This window comes from Halichoerus grypus, chromosome X (assembly GCF_964656455.1).
Source record: "Halichoerus grypus chromosome X, mHalGry1.hap1.1, whole genome shotgun sequence".
In the NCBI taxonomy this organism is placed as follows: domain Eukaryota; kingdom Metazoa; phylum Chordata; class Mammalia; order Carnivora; family Phocidae; genus Halichoerus; species Halichoerus grypus.
The window spans coordinates 17,429,478-17,455,371 of record NC_135727.1 but is presented as its reverse complement, the minus strand read 5'-3'; the positions used below and the strand labels follow the sequence as shown (position 1 = coordinate 17,455,371).

Here is a 25,894-nt window from a genome sequence, read left to right as displayed (position 1 = left end):
GGGTTGTATTTTGGAGGAAGACACTTTATAGGTGTACTATAAAGGAATTCACTCTTGATACTTGAACTCAGGTTGTTGGTTTGTTTTTAAGTGATTCCCAATATGTAGCATTTGAAGAAGAGTACAAATTCTCCACAGTTCTTTGGAAATAATTGAAAATGTTTTAAGAATAAAAAAATAAGCAAAACTAGGTCGGAAGTCAGTTGCTATTGTTGCTCCCTACCCCCCTCCCTGCCTTTTATTCCACTCACACGTTAGAAACTCTTCATGTTAAACTTAGTTTTAGGTCATGTGTGTCAGAATTCGTATATGAATGTCTTACCTATTGCTGACCACAAGAGGGCACCCACTGCACATTTTTAAAGCATTGTTCCATCTTGTCATCTTGTATATCATTGACCTAAAACTGAGCTGAGATCAGCTCACCCATTGATTACGGTGGGGTGGTTAACTATAAAACACATATTGGTACATATACATTAATTGGCCTACCTAAACCCTTGTCCTAATAATGCGCATTGCTTTTTTATTAAAAACAATCAATGTCAAGTAAACAGTGTGTATACCCACATAAAAGGTTGTCAGAACAGCCTGATGTCAAAGTTTCACTGCAGAGGTTATTTGCTGATTTTAGAGGGGAAAACCTACCTGTACAATGGAGAAATCTGGCTATCACCACCACTTTAACCACATGATCCAACGGCATCACTAACAGTAATAGTAGGGCATTCTGAAATTAACATGCCTCCTGAAGTATGCAGGGTCCCCTATCAAACATCCTGGACTAACAAGGAAAAGTTGAACCTAGAGCTAACCAAGCCCTTAGACCTTATTTCCAGTTTATAGGAAATACGGGGTAAGAGAGAACCAAATAAAACAGTACCACAGTTAGACAAATTCCAGAATGGTATAGTTGAAAAGGTAGCTGGTCTAACTTTTCCCAAGAAGTCAATGTCATGGCAAGAAAAGAAGTTGGGAGGAGCCAGCCTAGATCAAGAGAGAACAAGCCAAATGCAGGGCCTGGAAAACTGTTAGGGGGCTCATGAAGGGCCAGGACACTAATGATGAGAAGATATTTTGAGGAGTTTGAATAAAAATGTTTCATGAAATGTGAGCAGAAAGCAGCAGTATCTATAGAGTTTATATTATTTCCTAGAATGTGCTTTTGAATTCTGTATCTGAAACCTAGAATTTGACTATTTCGTCTATATGCCTGCAAGTTTATATTTTCAAGTTGGCTGGAAGCTTTATTTTTAATCTCAATGGGCAAAATGAGGAATTGCCTCATCTTTGGGCATACGTTAACAACTTTTATCCTAAACCAGAGGTTTTATGTCAGATGAACTTTTTACGATCTCATTAATAGAGTGCTTTCCTATCGTTTAGATAGAAATGGACCTGTAACTAATTGTAGCGTTTTTAAAAAGCATGGATGAGGAAACCCTTATTTTAAATGGGCACCAACCTCATCTACTAATGGCATAAATATATTCCCATCAAGAGCGACAAAACATTTTGAGATTTTTATCTTTCGTCATTGTAGACTATATTGTAAAAATCATAGTGGAAATGATGAGAGAGATGAAGAAGATGAGGAACGAGAGAGTAAAAGCCGGGGAAAAGTAGAAATTGACCAGCAACAACTAACTCAGCAGCAACTTAATGGAAACTAGGTATGAACGTTACTTATGTCGGATCTGTTGTCAGGATACAGTACTCGCTGATAAATACATGTTGGAGTAATGGTATATGCAGTATGATTTTTTAATGCTATTATGTTTAGTTAAGCATGTTACTAGAATGCTAAAGGATTGTGTAGGCTTGCATAGTTTTTTTTTTTTTAACTAGCTGATTTTGTAACAGTAAAAACAAGCTATCCACTTTATCAATAAGTGTAGTTGTAATGTCGAACCAGTAAGATGTTCTCGCTCCTCAGTAACATTATATTTATTGTGTTCCCCTCAAGCATCATATTTTACAATTTTTTATCATCTTTTAAACAGGTTCATGGGACAGAGTTAGAAAACTGGGAATGAATAAGACATCCATAACTACTATTCTTTTTTCACTGTTTTCTAAAATCAAAAAGGGTTTGTAACTTTTTACTGCCCAACTCTTAGATCCTTCATTGAACTGCCTAAAAACGTCTTGTTTGTTTTATGAGCCTTCACTAGATGGCAGAATTTGACATGTTGATATTACGTAGCTGTAGTTTGCAGTTTCTGGGAAGCAATCGAAACACTATTAACCCTGTGTATAGTGTCAACAGTTAAAGCAGACATTGAAATGAAGTAAGCTATATTTCTGGAATGAACAAAGTTCTACTGTTTAGAGTGTCTAAGTTTGTTTAGTGGATTCATACTCAAGGGAAAGCATAAGCAAATTTCACTTTACAGTGCAACCACGTCTCTGGTGGCAACACATGGGAATTTGTGGTCTTTTTTTTCACACTCAAGTAACGGAGGCTAGAAATGAAGAGAACCTTCTTTTTCTCTTGGCTTTGACAGCACATGCTAAAAATCTCTTCCAAGAAGTGTGCTAAAGCTTTTCATTTCGTTCCTGTTAAAGTTGTTCTCACTGACCAGCATGCACTTGGGCGACTGGTGATTTTAAGTTGTGAGCTCCAGTGCTTATGCCAAAATTCTCTTGACAGTAAACCTCTTCTCTTATCATGTCCTACAAAGAGCTTCTAGCAAAATGATTGGACCCTTTCAAGTTTAAACTAAGATTTGGCAACAGCAAATTAAACCTCTTTAAGATTTAAAGGGTTACCACTCACTAAGGACTTCAGCCACCATGTCTGAAACTGGTTCCTCTCAAGTGCCGTGTTGTGTGGAGTACTTCATATACTGGCCCAAAGTACAAGGAGGTCTCATGCGCTGTTGGAATAAAAAAAAAAAAAAAAAACAGTCTGCATAAAACAGTATTTATTTTTCATTTTGTGACCACTATTTTTTAAAAAAAAATTATTTAATATTTTTAATGTTTTCATGAATTGCTTTGCTTATCTATTGACTAGGCTTTCGTGCCCTACATTTTTTTCTGGTAGGGCTTGGTGGTGTTTTCTTGATCATCAGAGTTGTTTTTCGAAGCCTAAGAACCCAGCTGTTTAGAAAGGATTTTCACACTGGCATTTCTAGCTAGGGATATTTTCTTCCACTTACCTGCTGAAGCACATTTATATATTTCTTTATGGCAAAACCAAAAAACTTTAGTTGTGGTCTGCCTAATATTACCATAGCACCTCAATACCAAGGGTAGGGATCTTGATTTCCGAATTCTTCGTTAACCTACCACATAAAAGCAAATTAGCAAATAAGAAATAACATGTTAACTTGACTGTACATCAAGATATTCTGCAGCTTATGAAGAAGCATTTTTAAAATGTAACAGGTGGAAAATTACACTGTGCTTAATGACTGAATTTTTTTAACTGCTAGTCCCTTAAGGTCACATTTGTCAAGTGTGTATTCACACATTCATTAAATCAAGGGACTCAATGATTGCTTTATTTTAACCATCTTTTATTATTTTTAGAAGGAAACTAGCTTTAGTGGGGTTGCCCTATATGTTTTTCTTTTTGCTCTAAATATGCCATTGGGTTTTTATGTGTGTGTGTGTGCGTGTATGTGATGAATTTTCAAAATTCACCATGACTTGAAGTGCAACGACAGATCTAGATGTTTGTTTACCAAGCTATGTGACTTTTCCCAAAGGATCTGTACTTTATTTCCTTATAACAGCTTGAAACCTGTTATTTTAAAATCTTTGAATCACTGTGTCTTGATCATTTTTATATTGTGTGCCATAGACTTACCCATGGAACAATAGAGCACCTTCATTTTTGGACAACTACTGTAATGATGTTTTTAGGAAAAATGGAAGGTGCCGGGGTAATAGTGGCCAGCCAATGATCATATCTTAGACTTCAAATACTATAGCTGTCAGTCGATGGATTTGTTCTGTAATCAAGTGTGTAACTTTGTATGGGTGTCTTCACCCCTTTCTCTGCCACTAGCAACCAGAATAGCACTTTACCTTTTGGTTGGCTAGAATAAGTGGCTGGCTACCTGTTTTTCTCACTGTGGTGTGATTGGCTAAACAGTCTTTCATTAAAAGTTGAAATGTAAATTGAAGTCACATGAAAAATCACCTTTGGTTGTAAACCTCCAATACTTTGATTCTCCATCCATGTTTTCGTCACATGCTGAGTAAAAAGTGCCTTACAATGTAAAAATTGTACAGTACTTATGTTCCCAAGTAGCATCATCATCTTCTGGGTAGTAATTACATTGTGGTATGAATATTTAGAAAAATGGACCTCAGCAGTGTATTTACTGTTCATCTCTTAAGTCCTTAACTGTAGTTTTAATAAGCATGACATTATTTGATAAGTATATAACATGTACATCATTTCGAAAAATACTGCCATGACTGTCTTTTACGCATATTTTAGCTTGAAATTTTGAAGTGTCTTTTCTTTCTTTCCTTTTTTCCCCTTTTGTTTTGTTTTGTTTTCGTTATTGATACTCAACAGTGTAATCTTTGCAAGCGTATATTGAAGATTATTCTGGAGCATTTATTGCCTTACCAGAACTGTTAGTAAGAAATGTTCTTTAGAGTAGAAAGATAGACTTGAGTTTCTATACTTTAATAAGAGCTCTTTGTTCCTGGGGGGAGGGGGGTGGGGGTGTGAATTTTACTTTCATCTCAATTTATTAAAAACCCACAGCTGAAATACATTTTATTTCAAAGATCAGCAATTTTAGAATTTCAGATAGTACTTGCTCAGGAGTACATGCTACTCAAGATATTAAGAGAATAACAAGCTATGTAGATCTACTGTTGAATCAGAATCTATGTACTTGAACAAATGTGTGAATCTTAAATATCTCAAAGAAAAAGAAAAGTGTTCTGAATGTTGTTGCTTTTTTGAAAAGCACTAAAGGTTAGACCAAGGTACACAGTTTTGTTCTAACAGGCATTTAGATTAATTGTAAAGATATGGAATGCATTATGGGTCAAAATCAAACATTCCTCTCATGTTATGTATATTTTGTTCCTGTTATATTGGCTTTATTTTCAAAATTGTAGTTTGTAGTATTAGTTTCCTTTTATTGGTATTCTTGCATATACTATTCATTCAATAAATGAGTTATGACTTTCACGTTTGTATGTATGTCTTTTTTGTGAAAGGGTATAATGAAGCTCATTTTAGCGGCAATAGGATTGTGGTCCCTTTAGTCTTCATTTCAAGATGAAATGCCTAGTTTGTTTAGTGACTTGTCATTAAACAAGTATGAGAGAGAACAAAAAGTGAATTTGAGTCCAGTTCGAGGTTTCACCACATGAAGGTTTCATCATGGAGAGAAACAGCAGTCTTTCAAGTCCACAGCAGAACTGCGTTACACTTTGGTTCTTTTATTATTACCTGATTCGGGTACCTTTGGTTGAAATTGGGTCCTCTGGAACCTAGTTAGAAGGTGATTTTGAAAATGAACCAAAACTCCTAGTGTGGTTTATCTGGCTGGTAATAAGGATGGGGATTAATATTCTTGTGAAGGGATTCCACCTTACAGATTTCAGTGTCCTCCCTTCATCATGGACAGCTGACTTCTAGTACAGTGCGCATATATTGAGGTAGTCGTATCCAGGGCAGAAATCAGTTTTTAATTAGTGGAATGAGCTCATTCCATACAGACGAGTCCTCACCTGCATTCCTACTCGAGAGGAAAAAAATTACGTAACAGGTTCTGATTAATGGTGTGCCTGACGGCAAATGTCACCCAGTAGTGCTTGGCATGCATGCGTGCGTGTGTGTGTGTGTTTAAAGTCCATTATTTAGTTTCATTTTGGTTTTTTAAAGACTTCTAAAAAAGATTTTATCTAAAAAAAATATATATATATATATTTTTTTAAGATTTTATTTATTTATTTGACAGAGACACAGCGAGAGAGGGAACACAAGCAGGGGGAGTGGGAGAGGGAGAAGCAGGCTTCCCGCCGAGCGGGGAGCCCGATGCGGGGCTCGAACCCAGGACCCTGGGATCATGACCTGAGCCGAAGGCAGACGCTTAACGACTGAGCCACCCAGGCGCCCCCCAAAAAATATATATTTTTAAGTAATCCCTACACCCAAGGTGGGGCTCGAACTCACAACCCTAAGATCAGGAGTCACACACTCTACCCACTGAGCCAGCCAGGCGCCCCTATTACTTATTTTCATTTTTATAACCACCATAAAAATCCGGAGAAGGGGGTTCTGTGGTTTTCTTTAGCTAATTGAAACTGTTGACAGCTGGGGACCTTGGGGGGTTTGTTGTTTTTTCTCCCCCAGCTGCAGTCATCAGCAGTTGCTGAGGTCATTCTAAAGTATAAAGCTGGTAGAATTTCCTAGGAAAATTCTTTGGCCAGCAAAGGGCCAGTCCATCTTTTTAAGGGAAAACCCTCCTTATTTATATACCGGAGTCCTCAGCTGTAGAGACAGTGCTGCTTTATAGATCAACCAATGTCACACAATTTTGCCTTGTTTAGATAATGAGGTATCTGGACATTAAGGACGTAAAGCAAAAATGTATTCTCGATTTCTATTCAGAGGGTGAAAACTATAAAGTTCCTTACGAAAGTTAATGATAGCATTTAAAGTGTTACACTGCACATGGTCAGTGTACTGAAATCATTTAGACCTGGATCTTTGTCAAAAGATAGGAGGTCCATAAATATCCACATTATGCCTTTGTCTCTACCTCTCTGTGGCTATAAATGTGTTTTTACAGTGGGGGTGGGGGCAGTGCCAGGGAGATAGGGAAGATGAAGCTGGGCAAAGAACTAACTAGGTCTGCTAGGTGAATGATAATGATCTCAAAAACAGACTTACGTGGAAACAAAAATACTGTTTGAAGGGGCAGACCTTTGAAATGGGACCTGAGAGAGAGTATATTAAAGTGTTAGGAGCAGGAAGATAGAAATAAACTGTGCTTTAATATGGACATTGGATTTAGAGCTGCTGAGTTCCTACAAAGTGATTTGTACAAAAGGGTGAGGTTTTTCTTTTTCTGAGTGTTTTTTTTAAATCAGAGCTATTTACAGATTTATTTATTTATTTTAAAGATTTTATTTATTTATTTGACACAGCGAGAGAGGGAACACAAGCAGGGGGAGGGGGAGAGGGAGAAGCAGGCTTCCCGCCTAGCAGGGAGCCCGATGCAGGGCTGGATCCCAGGACCCCGGGATCATGACCTGAGCCGAAGGCAGACGCTTAACAACTGAGCCACCCAGGGGCCCCAGGTTGATCTTTATTTATTGAAGTCATACATGGCCGTGTAAAGAACTGGAGTACTGATCCCTGCTTGGAAACTTAACGCTAAGAAGCCAGGCACCAAGGATCGCATCTTGTATGGTGCCTTTTTTTTTTTTTAAAGATTTAATTGACTTATTTATGAGAGAACATGAGAAGCGAGTGCACGAGAGGGGGGTAAGGGCAGAGGGAGAAGGAGAAGCAGACTCCCCACCGAGCAGGGTGCCCGAGAAGTGGGGCTCGATCCCAGGACCCCAGGACCAGGACCTGAGCCGAAGGCAGACGCTTAACTGACTGAGCCACCTGGGCGCCCCTGCATGATGCCCTTTATGTGAAATGTCCGGAAGCAGCAAATCCACAGAGCCAGAATGCAGATTAGTGGGTGCCAGGGGCTGCGGGGGGGGGGGGCCCTGGGGAGCGACTGTTAGCAGGTACAGGGTTTCTTTTTGGGGTGATGCAAATGGCTGGAATTAGGCAGTAGTGATGGTTGCACAACTTTGTGAATATACTAAAAACCATGAACTATACACTTTGAAAGGGTGAGTTTTATGTGACTAAAACCTCGATTTTAAAAAAGTACTCTGTGGTTATCGTACACAATTAAAACATACAAAGATCTGTAGGGCAAAATGCGAAAATCCCCCCGTTCTCCCCAAGCCTGCACCCCAGTATTTGACGTGTGTCCTTCTAAAGTGCATGGGTACATATATAACTTCTATAGTTTTTAGCATAAATAGGATCATGCTAGGCTTGCAGTGCTGCACCTGTCGTTTTCACCTGAACAACCCTACAAAGTGTCGGAACAACGAGATTTCTCGCTTTCTGTTTAGCAGCTCCGATCCATGGCAGTGTGTGGAAGAACTGGAATTGTTCTGTCTGGTCTCACGTATGTCTTCATGTTCTTATGCAGGCCATTTCTTAAGCTAAATTTCCAGACGTGGAACTGCTAAGTAAAAGGTATATATATTTAAAGTTATAATAAAAATTGCCATCCAAAAACTGCACCAATTGAAAAGTTCACCCAAAGGGATTAAGCTTCCCTGCTTTTCCTCTCCAAAGGAGTGCCTTTTAATGGAAAGAGTTATGGTACCTTCTTTTAAAAAACATGATACATGCTCTATGGAAAACTCCGGGGTTTTCATTTTGTCATAAAGCCCATGTAGACCATATCTCAAAGTAGAATATGGCTTATTTTGGGGAAACTGGACACCATATCTCATTTGTGAAACAAGTCAAGGTTTTGTTTCATATGTATTAGTAACAGTAGTAATTGGTGAATCATTTCCCTTCCTCCTGCTTTCTGAAAAGTAACAGATTGTTCAAAGCTGTTCATTGTTGCCAGATGGATCTGCTTCTCTGTGTGGCCAGGGTCATATGTGGCTCGGTTTGGTGCCCTTGAAGGGGTCGTGTACTGTTTTGCTGAAGAATTCCTATGACCTTTATCTGTCGTGATGGTTCTTACTCCCCAAATCATGAATATGTCTAACAACTAGTCAGCTGTGCAAAAACAAGAGGAAGCCATTGGCACTTTTCCCTTTCAACGAGTTGTTTTGTCCTTGTATGACTAAAATCTAAGACAAACCAGACAAATTGGCTTGATGTATATATCATGCTTTTAGCTCATTTGCTAAAAAATGATTGTTTTCATTTAAGAATTTCAAGCAAGAGTTACCTGCCTGTCTAAAAATAAACTGTTGGTAAAAAGGACACAAGTATTCAGTTATGCTGGTCAGTCAACCTGCCAGTTTCTAAGTAAAGAATAAATTGAATGTAGTCAAGGATGATCGATGCCACCCGAAAAGAAGTTTTTTCTAATTCTCAAAATCAATTTGTGCTAATTAGGTACTTAGGACATTAGCCAAACAGCCATTTTATTTAAAAAGATTTAAGTCAGATGTATAACCTTACAAAAATAATTCTTTACTGTTTTACCAATAACCCAACCTTTGATCATGTTTCCCTCCACTCATTTCTCATATGTTTACGAAATAATGAAGTCTGTAAAGAGGGGTAAGAAAACACCCTGACTCCATTCGTTCTTTTTGTAACTCTGAACTTCAGTGGTCAATGGAGACTGCTGTTGCTTTCACTTCAGAGGTTAGCCAGACAATTTAACACAAAGGCTTATTTTCAAATGTCCCTGATCCTTAAGCCCAACTAGGCTTATGTTCTATATTTAGTATTGATTTAGTATTACCAGGAAGCAATCATTCTTGGGACCCTGGTTTCACATGTTCTCGGTTAGAGAGCAAGCACAAAAGATAAGCAGTCTCTGAAAGTTCGCAGATCAGAGAGCTGGAATTTTGGCATTATCCTCAAATACAACAGTCTTTCCGGACCTCCCTTAGAAAAGTCGTTCTTAAGCATTTCAACCTATCCCATGTGCCCAAACCGCTTAGGGCAGCTATCCAGTATGTGGGGGCTGGGGGCGGGGACACGGGGAGAGGGGTTAAAGAAAACATATGTTGCTTAAGGGAAAGGCTTGACAGATGTGCTTTCTCGCTCCGGAAGAGGCAGGGCAGGAGAGAGAAGTTTTCGGCAGCCTTTACGGCATTTCATAACTGGGGTCACTTCATTCCATGAAATGCAGCCAACTCTAGGCCACTTCCTAGAAAGATCGGCACAAAACTTGGAACACTTCGCATCTTTATTTTTTTCTTCCTTTGATGCCCTCCTGGAAACTCTCTTACCTTAACTGCCATGATCTGTACTACCCCTCCAAGACTACTCCCTTCCCGACCCTTCTCCCCAGCCCTGATGTCAGTGTTCCAGTGCTCTGGTCTTTGCCGTCTTGTACTGTTCTCACTTATACCATCATCTGCTGCTCCAGCTGTCAGCTCTGTGTTCTGCTGAGGAGTCCCTCCTCCTTACGCACAGTCGGCTCCACCCACTGAATAGTCTCAACTATTCTCCTGGGCATTTCTACCCAGTCTGCGGGCTACTCAAGCATGAGTCCCAAACTAAATTGTCCTGACCTGAATTTTTATCTCTGTTAATGACACCATCAGTCGATAGGGCTACACTTGGTCTGCTTCCATCTCCACATCCGCTTGCTAAGTCCCTCAGAATCCGTCATTCTGTCTTCTGGAGCCATCCTCTCTATTCTCACTGCTGAGAAACTAGTTTGGAGTTTACTTGGTGTTGGTTTTTCTCGTTCACCTTTTGCCCAGAATCCTAACTTCTGCTTCCGCTCCGCACCCTTGTTCCTCAGATTCTTCATTCCTTCGTTTTCTTTAGGGAGCAGTTCTTGGCCTCGCTTCCTGTACTACTCAGTCCACAGGAGATGGTTAATCACCTCCTCTATCTCTAGACATCACTGGCCTCCACTTGCCTCTTCTCAATTCTCATCCACCCTTTTACTTCCCCCTGTGCCTAGAGTTCCTTCTACTGTTCCATCTGGGGAAGGTGACCTGCTAGAGGAGATCGCCGCCACGAATACTGGTGTTTAGTCTCAGGTTCTCCACATCGGTCTTCAATCCTTTTTACTTGTCTTTCCTTTTATACTTAGAAACTATTACAAACATAAGCATACGGACTCTAGGTTTGGTGGCCCTGGCTTGGATCCTATGTAACCTTGATTAAGTTGCTGAATCTCCACCTCCATGATCTCATCTTTAAAATGCCCATAAAAATAGTACGCCATGCATGGACTTGTGAGGATTAAAGGAGAGACCAGACTCAAGACTCTCCTGTCCCCCTTCTCCCTCTCCCACTCCCCCTGCTTGGGTTCCCTCTCTCACTGTCAAATAAATTAAAAAGAAAAAAAAAAAAGACTCTCCCATCCCCTGACACGCTTGCCCTTGTTCCTACGTTCCCTTCTAGTTTTACCCTGTTTCTCTTCTCTTCTCATATAATTTTCTTGAAAGTTGAGCCCCCACTTGACACCTCTGCTCCCATATTTTTATTAGTCATTCCTCAGCTTCATTGCGCTCACTTCTGTTCACACCTCTCCACCTTCTCAACTACACAGAAACTGTTCCAGCAAAGTCCACCAGTGGCCGTTGCTAAAGCCCGTGGGTCCTCTTCAGTTCTTATTTCCTTGACTTCTTGGGGTAATGTCCCTGACTGTCACAGCGCTGTCACATGGTTATTTTGCAGATAACCCAAGAACAAGAGTAACACATTAGATGACAGGACCGAGATTGGAAATCCTTCCATCGGCTAGTCCCCTTGCCACACGTGATCCTTCAGATGTAAAAGTAAAGCTATCCTGTCACTTTGAAAAGTTTTTTGTATTTTTTTCACTACTCACACTTGAATTGATGCTCCTTGAACCAAAGTCAGAAAATACAGAGAAGTAAAAAAAACTTCCTATCTCCCCTAATCTTATGAACCATAAGGTCACCATTATATTTTTTGTAAAATCTTCAAACATATCTGTGCATATATGTAATTATATAAAACGGGCGCATTTTATACCTAAGTTGTATTCTGCTTTTTGCACCTAAAAATCAGAAGTATCTTCACAGTTCGGTAAATAAACTCTATCATTCTTACTGGTTGCATAATAGTCCATTTTGTGAATCTGTCTTAGTTCAGCCGTGTCCCTATCATTAGATCATTAAGTTTCCAGGTTTTGTCATTGTTATTACCTTGCTATTGTAAACAGTGCTGATCTAATGGTGAAGAAACAGCAGAGAACCCCAGATTAAAGAATATTCTACCGAACAGCTGGCCTGTACTTGTCTTGAATGTCTTGAAGATCAAAGAAAGACTGAAGAACAGTTCCACATTAAAGGTGATAAAGAGACGTGATGACTAAAAGTAATGTGTGATCCTGAATTGGGGACTGGCTCAGCAAAAAAAGAATTCTTGGTGTGCAGGACATTTGGGGGACTATTGACTAAATGTAAATATGGATTGAAGATTAGATATTATTATGTCAGCGTTTAACGTCCTGATTTTGATAATTGTGGCTACAGGAGAATATTCTTATTCTCAGAAAATGTATGCTGATGTGTTTAGGAGTAAAGGTGTCATGTCTGCCTTTTACCTGGTTCAGAAAAAGAAGAGAGAGAGAGAGAGAGAGAGAGTGTGTGTGAGTGTGTGTGTGTGTGTGTGTGTGTGCATGCGCGCACGCGCGTGTAAAGAGATAAAGCAAACGGAGCAAGATATCACATGTTGATGAATCTTGGTGGATGATATGCAAGAGCTCTTTGTACTGCTGCAACTTTTCTATAATTTTGGAAAAAAAATTTAAAGTTTGGCATACCAGCAGAAATAGCAGCCATTATTAAGGGAGCCTGCAGAAGGCCCAGGAGTAAGCTTTGGGGAGTCATCCTTCTGAAGGTTGACTTGGGAAGTCATCCTTCTGAAGGTATGGGGAGGGAAAAGGAACCACACTCTGGAGGAAGGAGCATGAACTATATTTGGATCAAGTAGCCTAGAGAGGAAGGCCACTAAGGGACCACATCTGGGGGGAAGAGCGTGAACTATATTTGGATCAAGTGGCCCAGAGGGAACTCTCTCCCTCCCCAGTACTTGGGGTGATTCCTAACCTTTTCTACTGGAGTACACCCAAAATATAGGAAATTGACCTTCTGAGCTGTTTTCACCCTTCAGCTGCCACTGTTTTGTTTGTATTTCAGTGTCCTTATCTATCTTAGGTTCCTTTTCATTTTGTTGAAGTAACATTTCCTTTTTCTCTTATAGGAAACATGGGTAACAAATGTTTGAAAATAAATAATGCTGAGATGAACATTCTTATACATAGAGCTTTCTACCCCTGTCTGATTATAGCCTTAAGATAAATTTCTTTTTTTAAAAAGATTTATTTGGGGGGGGTGCAAGAGCAGGGGGAGGGGCAGAGGGAGACGGAGAGAATTCCAAGCAGATTCCCTGCTGAGAGTAGAGCCCAACGCGGGGCTCAATCTCATGACCCTGAGATCATGACCTGAGCTGAAACCAAGAGTCAGACGCTTAACTGACTGAGCCACCCAGGCACCCCTGAACTCCTCAGTTTTTAATAGTAATCCCTGATTGTCTTCAAACATCCAGTGTTTAAATTTCTCCAATGGTAAGTGCAACTTCAGTGTTTGCTATTCTTATCTAAATTTCCACAGTTTTCTCAGGGGGAAGGGAGATGTAAACACAAGTTCTTGAGGTTTTTGAAATCATCTTGAGGTCAGCACTCACTTTATAATTACCATCTCTATATTATATGTGTTACAGGCATATATTCCAGGCAATTCTAGTAGACTGTATAAAATTAAATGCTTATTAATCTAGTTTTATACTAATTTAAACTCCCCAAAGACACTTACGAATTTTAAGAAATACAAACTAGAGGGGCGCCTGGGTGGCTCAGTTGGTTAAGTGACTGCTTTTGGCTCAGGTCATGATCCCGGAGTCCCGGGATCGAGTCCCACATCGGGCTCCCTGCTTGGCGGGGAGTCTGCTTCTCCCTCTAACCCTACCCCCTCTTGCGCTCTCTCTCACTCTCTCTCTCTCTCTCTCTCAAATAAATAAATAAATAAAAAATCTTTAAAAAAAAAAACAAAAACAAAACAAAACAAAAAAACTGCCCAATGGAGGAAAACAAATATTATAAAAAAAAAAAAAAGAAATACAAACTAGAGATAAAATACAGTTGCTAAATAATTTTTATAGACACATCAGATGGCACGTCTTTAAAAGTCCACACATGAAGTTGAGTAGAAACATTTCTACATATTCATGTAAATTCCAGAGTGTTACCTGGATTCAGTTAAACAAATTATTACTAAATAGCTACCAGCGAAAATGAACGAAAATTCAATTAATTTGTTGCCCAATCAATTGCTTTTTAAATTTCTAACAAATGGTGGAAATTAGACATAGTCTTAATTATGTAGCACAAAAGGTCATTATTAAAGTCCTTTATGTTCATGATAATATAGTAATATTCCTTTAAACTGGATTCCTATATTAGGAGGATGTTTCTAAACAAAATCCCCTGATACCTCATTTTCACTGGTAGCTCTCACGCAGCTACGGGTATGGGTGTGGTGTCTGCTGCTGTGCCCTGTCCAGCTCCCTTGACCAGCCAGTGCCCTCATCCTACATTTGTTTGGTATGTAGTTTCCACCCGCGACCTTCTCTGGTTACTTGACCTTGCCACATGGGAGCCTGGGAGGCTACACTCCCCCTCTCCCCAGGGAGCCAACGATTCTAGGATACAAAGTCCTTGTCCCCTGTCTCAAGACAGGACACTGCAGGGGGTTTTTCCCCTGTGAGTCAGGCCAGGACTAGACTTTACCTGAGGCCATATCTTTCTTGCTCAACTCCCTCCCTGTCCCTGTCCTGCTTTGATTCCTCCCTTGCAAGGTTTTCTCTTTTTTTTCAAGATTTTATTTATATATTAGCTCACTAATGGGGGGTGGGGGGGCAGAGGCAGAGGGAGAAGTAGGCTCCTCACTGAGCAGGGAGTTCAACTCGGGCTCGATCCCGGGACTCCAGGATCTTGACCTGGGCTGAACACAGACGCTTAACCGACTGAGCCACCCAGGCGCCCCTACAAGGTTTTCTTTAAAAGCACCCCTCCACAAATCAGATAATTGAAACAGCACAACAGTCAAGGGAGGAGTTACGCTGTTGGTTTAGAAGTTTAGGTTGGGAGTCCACTGGTAATGAACTTTGAGCAAATGTGTTCACCCTAATGGCACTGATATTGAGGGCTGGAAGAGACAAAGGAGGAAGGGGGCTCTGTCTATGCCTGCCACAAAGAACATTCAGAACAATTCTGATCAGGTTCTAAGACAACCACAGCTACGTTTCTCAATAGTTTTACTCAGTCCTACTTCGTTTTCTACTTAGACTAGCAGTCTACTTTTTTTTAAATAAACTTAAAAAAAAATTTATTTATATGAGAGAGAGCAAGAGCGAAAGATCACAGAGGGAGAGGGAGAAGCAGACTCACCACTGAGCAGAGAGCCAGATGCAGGGCTCGATCCCAGGACCCTGAGATCATGACCCGAGCTGAAGGCGAACGCTTAACCGAATGAGCCACCCAGGCGCCCCAGCAGTCTACTTTCATGAAGTCATCCGACTCTGGGCTAAGATATCGCCATCACAAAACAGAACTATTTTAAACTGGGCAATAAAATTCATTAGAAGTCAATTTGTTAACAGTCACTTCATTAGGGGTGCCTGGGTGGCTCAGAGGTTAAGCGTCTGCCTTCGGCTCAAGTCATGATCCCAGGGTCCTGGGATCGAGTTCCGCATCGGGCTCCCTGCTCGGCGAGGAGCCTGCTTCTCCCTCTGCCGCCCCACCCCCTGCTTGTGCTCTCTCTCTCTCTCTCTCTGACAAATAAATAAAATCTTAAAAACAAAAAACAAAAACAGCCACTTCGTTAGCCCTTACACACATGAACATGAATATATTATCACCACAATGCTTGAAAAGAGATACAATTTCCTATAGTAATAAAAAGTAACCTAAAGTAGCTTGAGCTTCTTTCTTTGACTTGACAACTTTCCCTGTATTGTGAGCCTAAACCGTGACAGTTTACTGTTGATCTCATGAAGAATACATGAAGCATACCTAGTATACCTAATTATTCCCAACACACACCCCTCCCCACCTTTGCTTGTGAGGCCACATTGTGAGTCAGGAGAGCGAGCAAGCCTTTGGTGCTAGCGGCCATCCAGGAGAGTGCTAAGGATGGTTTTTGGGTGTGAAATACCTCATCAGTTTTATTATTCTGAATCTGGGGCCTGATCCTAGAAAAGAGCAACATTAGAAAGAGATGTCAGGCGGCGGGGGGTTTGGGGGGGATGGGTTAAATGGGGGATGGGCATTAGGAGGGCACTTGTTGTGATGAGCACCGGGTATTGTATGTAAGTGATGAATCACTGAATTCTACACCTGAAACTACTATTACTCTGTATGTTGACTAACTGGACTTTAAATAAAAACTTGGGGAAAAAGAGATGTCAATATGTCAGTCTCTGCTGAGCACCCCAAGTAGCCACAACGTTAGCTATATTAATAACCAGAGTAACAGCGCTTTCTGAAAACCCCAACAGGAGGTAACCCCTAACCTTAGGGACTTCTAGCTTCCGTAGAAGCAAGGAACCCTTATAAAATCCTGTTTTATCTGCTGATTTTTCTACAGCTGTCTATAGCAGAAACACTCAAATGCAACACAGAAGCATGAAAGTTAGCAGACCTTTTTAAGAGTATACATTTGAGCTGGGTAAGGCAACAACTCTCCTTTCTATGTAGAAAGGAAGTCAGCTTGAATTTTAGTATGCATAAGGTTCTCTTTCCAAAAAAGAATTCAATATACCTCAGTTTATACATATTTAAATATATAAATTTATACATACACATACTAAATAATGATAGGTGGCATCATTTAAGCTTTAAACCTTTGTTTTAATTTTTAAAAATTTTCCCCCTTTTTTTGTGAGTAGTCTCTACGTGGGGCTCAAACTCACAACCCCGAGATCAAGAGTTGCATGCTCCGCCAACTGAACCAGCCAGGTGCCCCTAAACCTTAGTTTGTAAAACACAATTACCCTTAAGCTTATTATAAGACACTGTTGATTTTCACCATCATGATTTAAATGTTATAACCTAATGCCCAGAGCTTGGTTTCTAATACTACTAATACTAATAATTTCTCCTACTTCTTCTTTTTTTTTTTTTAAAGATTTTATTTGACACAGAGAGAGAGCACAAGTAGGCAGAGCACAAGTAGGCAGAGCGGCAGGCAGAGAGAGAGGGAGAAGCAGGCTCTCCACTGAGTAGGGAGCCCAATGCGGGACTCGATCCCAGGACCCCGGGATCATGACCTGAGCCGAAGGCAGCCACTTAACCAACTGAGCCACCCAGGCACCCCCAAAATAATACCACAGGATGTTTAAGATATCATCTTAACACTTACTTCAAGACCAATACAGTTAGTTTGCTTTAGTAACTGTTTTTGTTTTGTTTTATTTTTATTGTTATGTTAATCATTAGTTTTTGATGTAGTGTTCCATGACTCATTGTTTGTGCATTCTCCTACTTCTAATATCACTCTCCAATGAGAGGAACCAGGGCTTTTTGGAAAAACAGCCAATACCAAGGCTAGGACAGGAAAAGTACAAGATGAGCCTGGAGTATCTTGTGGTGCCAGAAATTAAGGAAGTGCTCAAAGAATGATGGGAAAATAACCACAAAGACACAGGAGCCAACACAAAGGGACTCCCAAGAGCCAAATTGGGGGCAATTTGGGCACAAAAGTAATTAAAGCTACTGATAGATCATTCCCCACTGGATAAAATGCCTGGGTCTGTGGTGATTTAAATAATTTAAAAACTAATGAATAGGGAGGAGGGAACGCTCTTTATTACAGTAGCATTCCAAATAATAAGTGAAGCAGGAATGATAATGGAAAAAGCGACATTCGACAAACATCCCAGTAAGAACTGCTGCAGTCAAGAATCACCAAGGGATTAGGAAGGGAAAAAGGAAGGGGGGGAAATCGGAGGGGGAGACGAACCATGAGAGACTATGAACTCTGAGAAACAAACTGAGGGTTTTAGAGGGGAGGGGGTTGGGGGATGGGTTAGCCCAGTGATGGGTATTAAGGAGGGCACGTACCGAATGGAGCACGGGGTGTTATACAAAAACAATGAATCATGGAACACATCAAAATCTAATGATATAATGTATGGTGATTAACATAACATAATAATTAAAAAAAAGAATCACCAAGGGAGGCTAGAATTAGTCAGTGAAAGTTTGATGAGGAACAGAATATTTACAGAGTCTCAAAGTAGCATGCCTCATGATCCTTATTAATTACAAAGAGGAAAATAGTGTGTGGTGAAGAAATGCGGCAGACATTGCCTTAACTAAGTAATCCAAATTAGCGTCAGTAATGGGACAAATTGACAAGCGTGCGCCTCCTAATATAAAAACACACCGTTATGACTGTTGTGTTTCTGGCCCAAAATGGAACACCTGAAATTCCATGATGTGGTAACATCAGACAAACCCGAGCTGAGGGAAATTCTACAGAATAACTGGCCAGTGCCCTTCAAAAAAGGTGAAGGTCATAACAGACAAAGATAGGAACTGTTCCAGAATAAAGGAGGTTAAGGAGATTTAAGGAAACATAACATGTGCTCCCAGATCAGATCCTGGTCCAGAAAAAGAACATTAATGGGACAATTGATGAAATTTAGATAAGGATTCTAGATTAGTTAATCATATTACATCAATGTTAATTTCCTGGTTTTGATCATTGTACTGGGTGTGTTTATATTAAATGTTAACGCTGGGGAAGGGTATACACATCTTGCTCCTCTTACAGTGGGGTTGTGCCCTGATAAACCCATTGTCAGTTGAAAATATTGTAAATCAAAAATGCATTTACTACACCTAACCTATCAAATATTACAGCTCAGCCTACCTTACACATGCTCAGAACACTTACACGAGCCTACAGTTGGGCAAAGTCATCTAATGCAAAGCCTATTGTGTAATCAAGTGTTGAATATCTCATGTAATGTATCCAATACCGTACTGACGGTGAAAAACCAGAATGGTTGTCAGCGTCTGGGTTGTGTACCCTCAGGATGGCGTGGCCGACTGCGGCTTGCTGCCGCCACCCAGCATCACGAGAGAGGACCACACCTTACGCTGCTAGCCTGGGAAAAGAGCAAAATCCAAAATTCCAAGTACACTTTCTACCGAATGTGTACCGCTTTCGCACCATCATAAAGTTGAAAAATTGTAAGTCGAACCATTGTTAAGTCGGGAACCATCTGTCCTGAGAAGTTGGAGAGAGAAAACCAGAATCGGGAGGCAGGACAGACAGGAGGGTGGTGTCCCAGAAGCCAAAGGAAGAGAGTCAAAAGAACAGAGTGACAAATAATATCAGATGCGATAGGGAGGACGGTTATAGGCCAAAAATAGCGTCCATTAGATCTGGCCAGAGAACAGTCAATGGTGGTGTCCAAGCCAAGCTATTTTGGCACAATTGTGGGTGAAGACAGACCACAGTGAGTGAGGAGGCTAATAGCGAGTGAGCAAGCAAGTATGAACAACCCAAGAAACTGGGGCTGTGACTGAAAAAGATTTAAAAAAAACAATAGATTGTGTTTGTTTAGCTGAGAGAGAGCAGGGGCAGGAGCAGAGGGGGAAAGAATCTCAGCAGTCTCTGTGCTGTGCGCGGAGCCTGATGCAGGGCTCGATCCTGCGACCCTGAGGTCATGACCCGAGCCAAAACCAAGAGTCCGACGCTTAACTGACTGAGTCACCCAGGCGCCCCCCTGAAAAAGAATTTTTTTTACTAAACAGTTTATTTTTAAAAATTCTAAGGAAGCAGAGAGCAACTTCCATGAGCCATGTGGGATTTTGAAAGTTCTAGAAATCAGTCTATATAAAAGACTATTTGCACTAATATCAGAAGGCTATAAAAAATGTAAGACAAGGACAGTAGGCAGCTGGTAGAAAATTAAGCCCTGCAAATAAAAGTTTAACGGTCATTAAGAAGACCCTGATATAGACATGGAACATTAGCACAGAGATTTAATGAGGGAAATTCTGGGTGACTGGTGGATGACAATTTTCAGATGAATAGATACAGAATTGTGGAAGAGTTCAATAAGAATACATGGTCCTATAATAGCACCCAGCCTTACTTGTTATAAGCTCATTTCTTTGTTCCAACTAAAGCCAGCACGCGTGACTTACAAGAGCAGTTAACTTGCTATAGACGTTCCTGTCCTAAAATGTTTTACAAAATCAGATTTTTCTAAGAACCTCATGGAAATTTTTCTGAGAACATGAGGTATGACATCAAGAGAGGGCTTTAAACATGCTCATTCATTCATTCACTCAATTATTCATTTACTTATTTATTTTTAGGATGAGAGAAACTTGAGTTTGTATAGGCCTCAGGGGAAAGACTAGAAGGAAGGACAAAAGCTATGGAGAATAAAAGCAGCCATTGGACAGAGGCGATGGACTGCAGAGCACAGATGGATCTGCTGGTCAGAGGAGGGGCCCCTCACCTCTGGGCCTGGAGGAGAGAGAAGACACGGTGTAGATGTGGGTGGGAGGGACTGATGTGCTTCATCCTTTGTTTCCTTCACTCTCTTCGTAAGTTAATGGGTCGAGTCTGCCCTTCTGGAGTAAGGATGATGAGGTTGAATGGGAACAGATGTTCAGAACACTACTGAGGGGAATGAGAGGGGATGCTGACCAAGGCCTCGTGAAGGATTGTGGAGGGGTGTTTAGGGCCCAGTAGAGACCTGAGCCCATGAATCCATGGAGGAACCAATCTCCATGGTTGTGGGACTTTCTCCGGCGGCACTCTGCAGCCTAGCAGGGGTAGATAAAACGGGCTGTGGGGTTGAGCCACGCTGTGGCTTTGCCATCTTGGCAAAGCAGAATTAAGAAGAGTACAAAGGACCTTCAGCAGCTGGGGAGAGAGTGGTGGGATCCAAACGGAAGGGGGAAGTAAGGGAAGCCAGGAGCAGAGTGGTGGAATAGGAGGTCGCCCACGAGTCTGCAGCGCAATTCTGCTAGGCAGGGTGGCCAGGGACAACTGGAGAGGAAGAAAATTGTGGCCAGAGAATGGGGTATAGCAGGGAAGGGCTGCCGTCAACAGTACTGGAAGGCGTCCCCCACCCAGGCCCTCTACCACTGCAGGGGGACTATACGTTCCAGTTTGCCTGGGACTGTTATCCCAGCAACTTGTCCAATTTAGCATTTGTCCCGGAGTTTTCATTTTCCCACCAGGTGTTAGTATTAATCGCCGAATCGACCTAAGCCAGGATGGGTCTGGGGGACCACCACTTTTTAATTCCAGCTTCTGCCTTGGTCTTGTCCGCTAGCTTGCGTGGTGCAGAGAGAGAGAAGCAAATTCTCCCTTTAACACAGAGTTAAACCTAAATGGCAACCAGTGATAACCCTTCCCCTTTGTCTAATCTTTTCCAAATACAATGTAACCCTCTCAAGGACAGCATGCTGGGTGTTCACAGATAACAAAGCAAGTGCGCTCAGACGTTAGAAGTTCAAGACAACGGACTCATTCTTGTCCCGGGCAGGGACGAGAGGGAGGATTCACCACTGTGCCCCTTGCCGGACACTTGGGTGTCCCGGTGGGATGTGCCGGCCAGCTGTGCCCATGCCAAAGCCCACGACAGAGCAGGAAGCTGCCCAGCCACGAGTGGGTAGCCCAGTGGATGCAGTAAATTACCTCCTTAGGTGTGGCTGGGGCATCCTGCCGTAGAACACGGTAAGTAATCTGAATGCTCTTGGTACAATGGTCGCGTCATTCACTAGATGGTGCAAATCTACGACCCGTGACTTTTTAAAAAATTTGCAATCCACCCTTTCGGCATGGGAGTTCAAACACTGAAGTGCAAAATCAACGAAAAATTAAATACCACATCTGTTATTCAAGAAAATTGATCATGACTGTGTAACACGAACAAAACACTTGTCGACACTTACCATCCACGTGCACGCGGCGTGTCGGTATCGGTGACCGCACGAAAACCCGACGACATAAATCCGCAGGGACGGCATCAGCATCTCCCTCAAAGGTCTGTAGGTATTCTGAGAAGACGGTGCCCAAAGAAGATGATTTAATGGGGTGCGGCTGCACGGAAGGCATTCACGTATTGCTCTGTGAATGAGTTGTTTAGATCAAATGACTTTTCCTCAAGATTCATTTGCTCGTTTTGATTCCGAGGGGCCTGTACGTGAGGAAGAGCGTAGTGATAGCTTTAAAGAAGTGGCTCTGTTAGCAGACTTCAGTTAAATGACGCCGGTTATACGATGCCATCTAGATCATTAGAGGCTTCAAAGAGAAAACCAGTTGTATTAGGGTTCTCCAGGGAAATAGAACTAACAGGATGTGTGTATGAGAGAGACAGAAAGGGGGGGAGGGATGGGGAGAAGAGAGAGAGGGAGAAAACTAAAGAGAGCGAGAGAGGTTTATTTTAAGGAATTGGCTCACGATTGTGGAGGCTTGACAAGTCCAAAATCTGATGGGACAGGCCAGCAGGCGGGACACTCAGGGCGGAGGGGCAGCTCCAACCCAAAGGCGGTCGGCGGGCCGAATTCCTTCTTGCTCAGGGGAGGTCAGCCTTTTGCTCTATTCAGGCCTTCAAATGATTGGATGAGGCCCACCCACATTGGGGAAGGTAATCTGCTTTAGTCAAAGTCCACTGATTTAAATGTTAATCTCATCCAAAAAACACCTTCACAGAAACATCCGGAATGTTTGTCCAAATTATCTGGGCACTGTAGCCCGGCCGAAGTGACACATAAAATTAACCATCACATTAGCTAATTCCAATACTAGTTCAGTTTTCATCCAGTTCGTGGAGTCAAAGCAAAGCTTAGAGAAATTTATTCTGATGAAGGTGGAAATAATCCAAGATTACTGGGAAAGCTACTCTAAATTCAATTTAAAAAATTCAACGTTTAGGATAAGTAGTTTTGTGGTGATTATTTTTTTTTCACAGAAATACAACTTTTGGTGGAGCATAGCACCATGATAAAAAGCAGGTTCTTACTAAATGAAGAAACGTGGAGCAGAAATATACTCAAAATTGGTTGTGGTACATAAATAATTCCTCATTATGTCCAAACAAGTAGACTACAGAATTGTTTCTGGAAAGGCAGGAGTTAGGAAGGGGAATGTTGGGTTACACCCATGCTTTCCTTATCTCTCCCTGCATGCAAATATTCTAGTAAAACTGGCATACCTAGCATATTTGACACCCAGAGTAGATATTTTATTTATTTATTTTTTAAGATTTTATTTATTTATTTGAGAGAGAGAGAGAGACAGCGAGAGAGGGAACACAAGCAGGGGGAGTGGGAGAGGGAGAAGCAGGCTCGATCCGAGGACCCCGGGATCATGACCTGAGCTGAAGGCAGACGATTAATCGACTGAGCCACCCAGGTACCTCAGAATAGATAATTTTTAATTAAAAAATGACAAAATTGGGGTGCCTGGGTGGCTCAATCGGTTAAGCGTCCAAATCTTGATTCCGGCTCATGATTTTAGGGTTGTGAGTTCGAGCCCCGAGCTGGGCTCTTGCTGGGCGCGGAGCTTGCTCGAGAGTCTCTCTCCCTATCCCTCTACCCCCCCCACCCCTGCTGGCGTGCGCCTGCACACATGCTCTCTCTCAAAAAAAATGACAATTATTTTGTCTATACAAAAATTTTATTTTCTATAATAATGAGTAATTATTTTCTTGATTTCTTTTTTGGATTTGAGACAATTTTAATTTTTCAATTTTTTTTTAAAGTAGGCTCCACACCTAACACGGGGCTTGAACTCGCGACCCTGGGATCAAGCGTCGCATGCTTTACTGATTGAGCCAGCCAGATGCCCCAACTGTTATGATTTTAAAATAACACATTTCGATTTTAAATATATTGTCCAAATTCAGGAAAATATTCCATATGTGAACCAGATTTCCACTTGCCAAACAAAAGTATTACATCTTGCTATTTGCTGTTTTAAATTTTAAAAACACAAACAAAAGCTCCAAGTTGTCACAGAATGACAGGACTGAAATAACAGTAGTTTGTCTTTACAGTCACCAGGCTATCACTGCTTATTTCAAACCTCTGTGAGAATACAAGAGTATGTGCTATCACAGGGTTCCGAGAAAGATACTGCAAGCCACAAAGAAGGCGGCAGGGCTCTGGAAGTGTTGGATACCTAATTTATTTTTATTTATTTATTTATTTTTAAAGATGTTATTTATTTGAGAGAGAGAGTGCACGAGAGGGGGTAGGGTCAGAGGGAGAAGCAGACTCCCCACTGAGTAGGGAGCCCAATGCGGGACTCCATTCTAGGACTCCAGGATCATGACCTGGGCCGAAGGCAGTCGTTTAACCAACTGAGCCACCCAGGTGCCCCCAGATACCTAATTTAGAAATAAATGGGGGGGGGGCACGTTGGCCTGACTCCTGATCTTGGCTCAGGTCTTGATCTCAGGGTCCTGAGTTCAAGCCCTGCATGGGGTTCCACGCTGGGGGTGGAGCTTACTTAGACAAAAAAAAAAGAAGAAACAAATGTAGCTGAGTCCACCTGTGCCAGGGGCCCAGTGCATAAACTGGAACTGCTATGAATTAACGCATTGTGTTCCTGGTGGAACACAATGTTCCTTAAAAGGATAAGTAACAAAAATGTGCTGATAATGAACCTCAAAGTCTATATCCAAGAGAAATACATTCATTTGTTTATGTACAAAATATGTATAGTGTTCATAGCAGCACTATTTGCAATAAGCCAAACCTGGAAACTGCCCAAATGTCCATCAATAGGAGAATGGATAAGAGGTCTTAGATGCTAGAAGGATAAATAGAGTGAAGAATTGTTTAAGGCAAAAATATGGAACACAGAGCATTGGTATTAACATTTTTTGAAGCAAGGACTATACTAGGCACTCTTGCATTATTTTGTTTAATCCTCGCCATGCCCTGTGATGGAGATACTATCTTCATTTGACATATAAGGAAACTGAGGCACACGGAGGTCAAGCATCCTGCTCAAGGTATAACACTAGTTAGTGGTGAACTCGGGATTTCAACTCAGATCTTTCTCAATCTGAAGCCCACATGGACCTTTTCCCTTATAGTCTCTTACCGCTCCATGATAGGGGAGGCAGAGAAACTCGGACACTATGGTATTCACACACTCATACGCACTAAAATGATAACTGCTACTATTTCTTGAACACCTACTAGGAGGCTGTAAGTAGTATGCTGGGTGCTTTACATAAATGATTTTTACAATTCTCATAATAACCCTTCACAGCAAGAATTATTCTCATTTTTTTGATGAAGGCTCACAATGACTTGCCCAGTGTCACAAATCGCTTACTATCACATATCCCTCAGTGGCCCTAACAGAGGACACCTACTATGTGCTGGGCACTGTGGTGGGGGCTGGAGCTGTAGAAACGTCTGGAATGGAACAACTGTTACTTGCTTACCTGATGTATGTGAGTAGGGGAAGATCCCTCGCCCAGTTCCATACAGGGATTTGTGGAGGCGAAAATAAAGATCAGTAACAGCAAGTTCCCATTTACTGATTATGCAATGTCCTAGGTACATATACGTATGCACACACAGATACCATGTCTAACCCTCACAACGATCCTGTTAATATCCTCACTTTACTGAGACGAAAAGAGAGGCTCAGTGAGTCTGATTCGCACAAGGTCACATGGCAGTTAGGTGTCCCCCGCCGGAGCTGCACCCTGACCTGCTGACTCTGGGGCTCTAGGTCTGAACTCGCACACCCAGTTAAAAGTTTTTTTTTTGGTAGAACTGGGCCACCGGTCGGGAAAACGGAATCCGCAATGCGGTCCAAGGTCTTGGGAAGGGGACGCCGGGCGAGAGAAGCACGTGGTGACTGCAAGCGGAAGAGCCGGCGCCCAGTTTAGGGCCACTAGGAAGAAGCGAGGCGGCGGCAGGTTTGGGAATTCGGGAGCCCTCCGGCTGGGAGACGCAGGAAAAGCGGGACACAGGCTGCGCCCGAGGAGTCCCCGCTTCTTCCGGAGGAAAATTCCCCCCTCGCGAGCGTGGAAACCCGCCGGCGCCGGTGGAGGCGCCCGGGCGGTCGGGGGCGGGGCGGAGCCGAG

The 25,894-nt window shown here is 41.8% G+C and overlaps 1 protein-coding gene and 1 long non-coding RNA gene across 3 annotated transcripts in view; one reads left to right on the top strand and one right to left on the bottom strand.

Annotated features, from left to right (window-relative positions):
- LOC118552865 (PHD finger protein 6) overlaps nt 1-5,167 on the top strand; it is a 47,336-nt gene extending 42,169 nt beyond the window's left edge. Inside the window, exons 10-11 of one of the 2 annotated variants that reach the window (XM_078064519.1) lie at nt 1,544-1,673; nt 2,004-5,167. In XM_078064519.1, coding sequence (XP_077920645.1) covers nt 1,544-1,673 — 130 coding nt within the window. In that variant the 3' untranslated portion in view covers nt 2,004-5,167. Of the gene's footprint in view, nt 1-1,543 lie in introns of both variants that reach the window. The other variant, XM_078064520.1, reaches the window with a different exon arrangement.
- LOC144380491 (uncharacterized) lies at nt 2,397-25,872 on the bottom strand. Its single transcript, XR_013444658.1, has 3 exons — nt 25,244-25,872; nt 21,735-21,979; nt 2,397-2,879 (listed from the first exon to the last, which is right to left on the bottom strand). It is a non-coding gene; the product is annotated as an uncharacterized LOC144380491 (long non-coding RNA).
- Nucleotides 25,873-25,894: the final 22 nt, after the last annotated feature.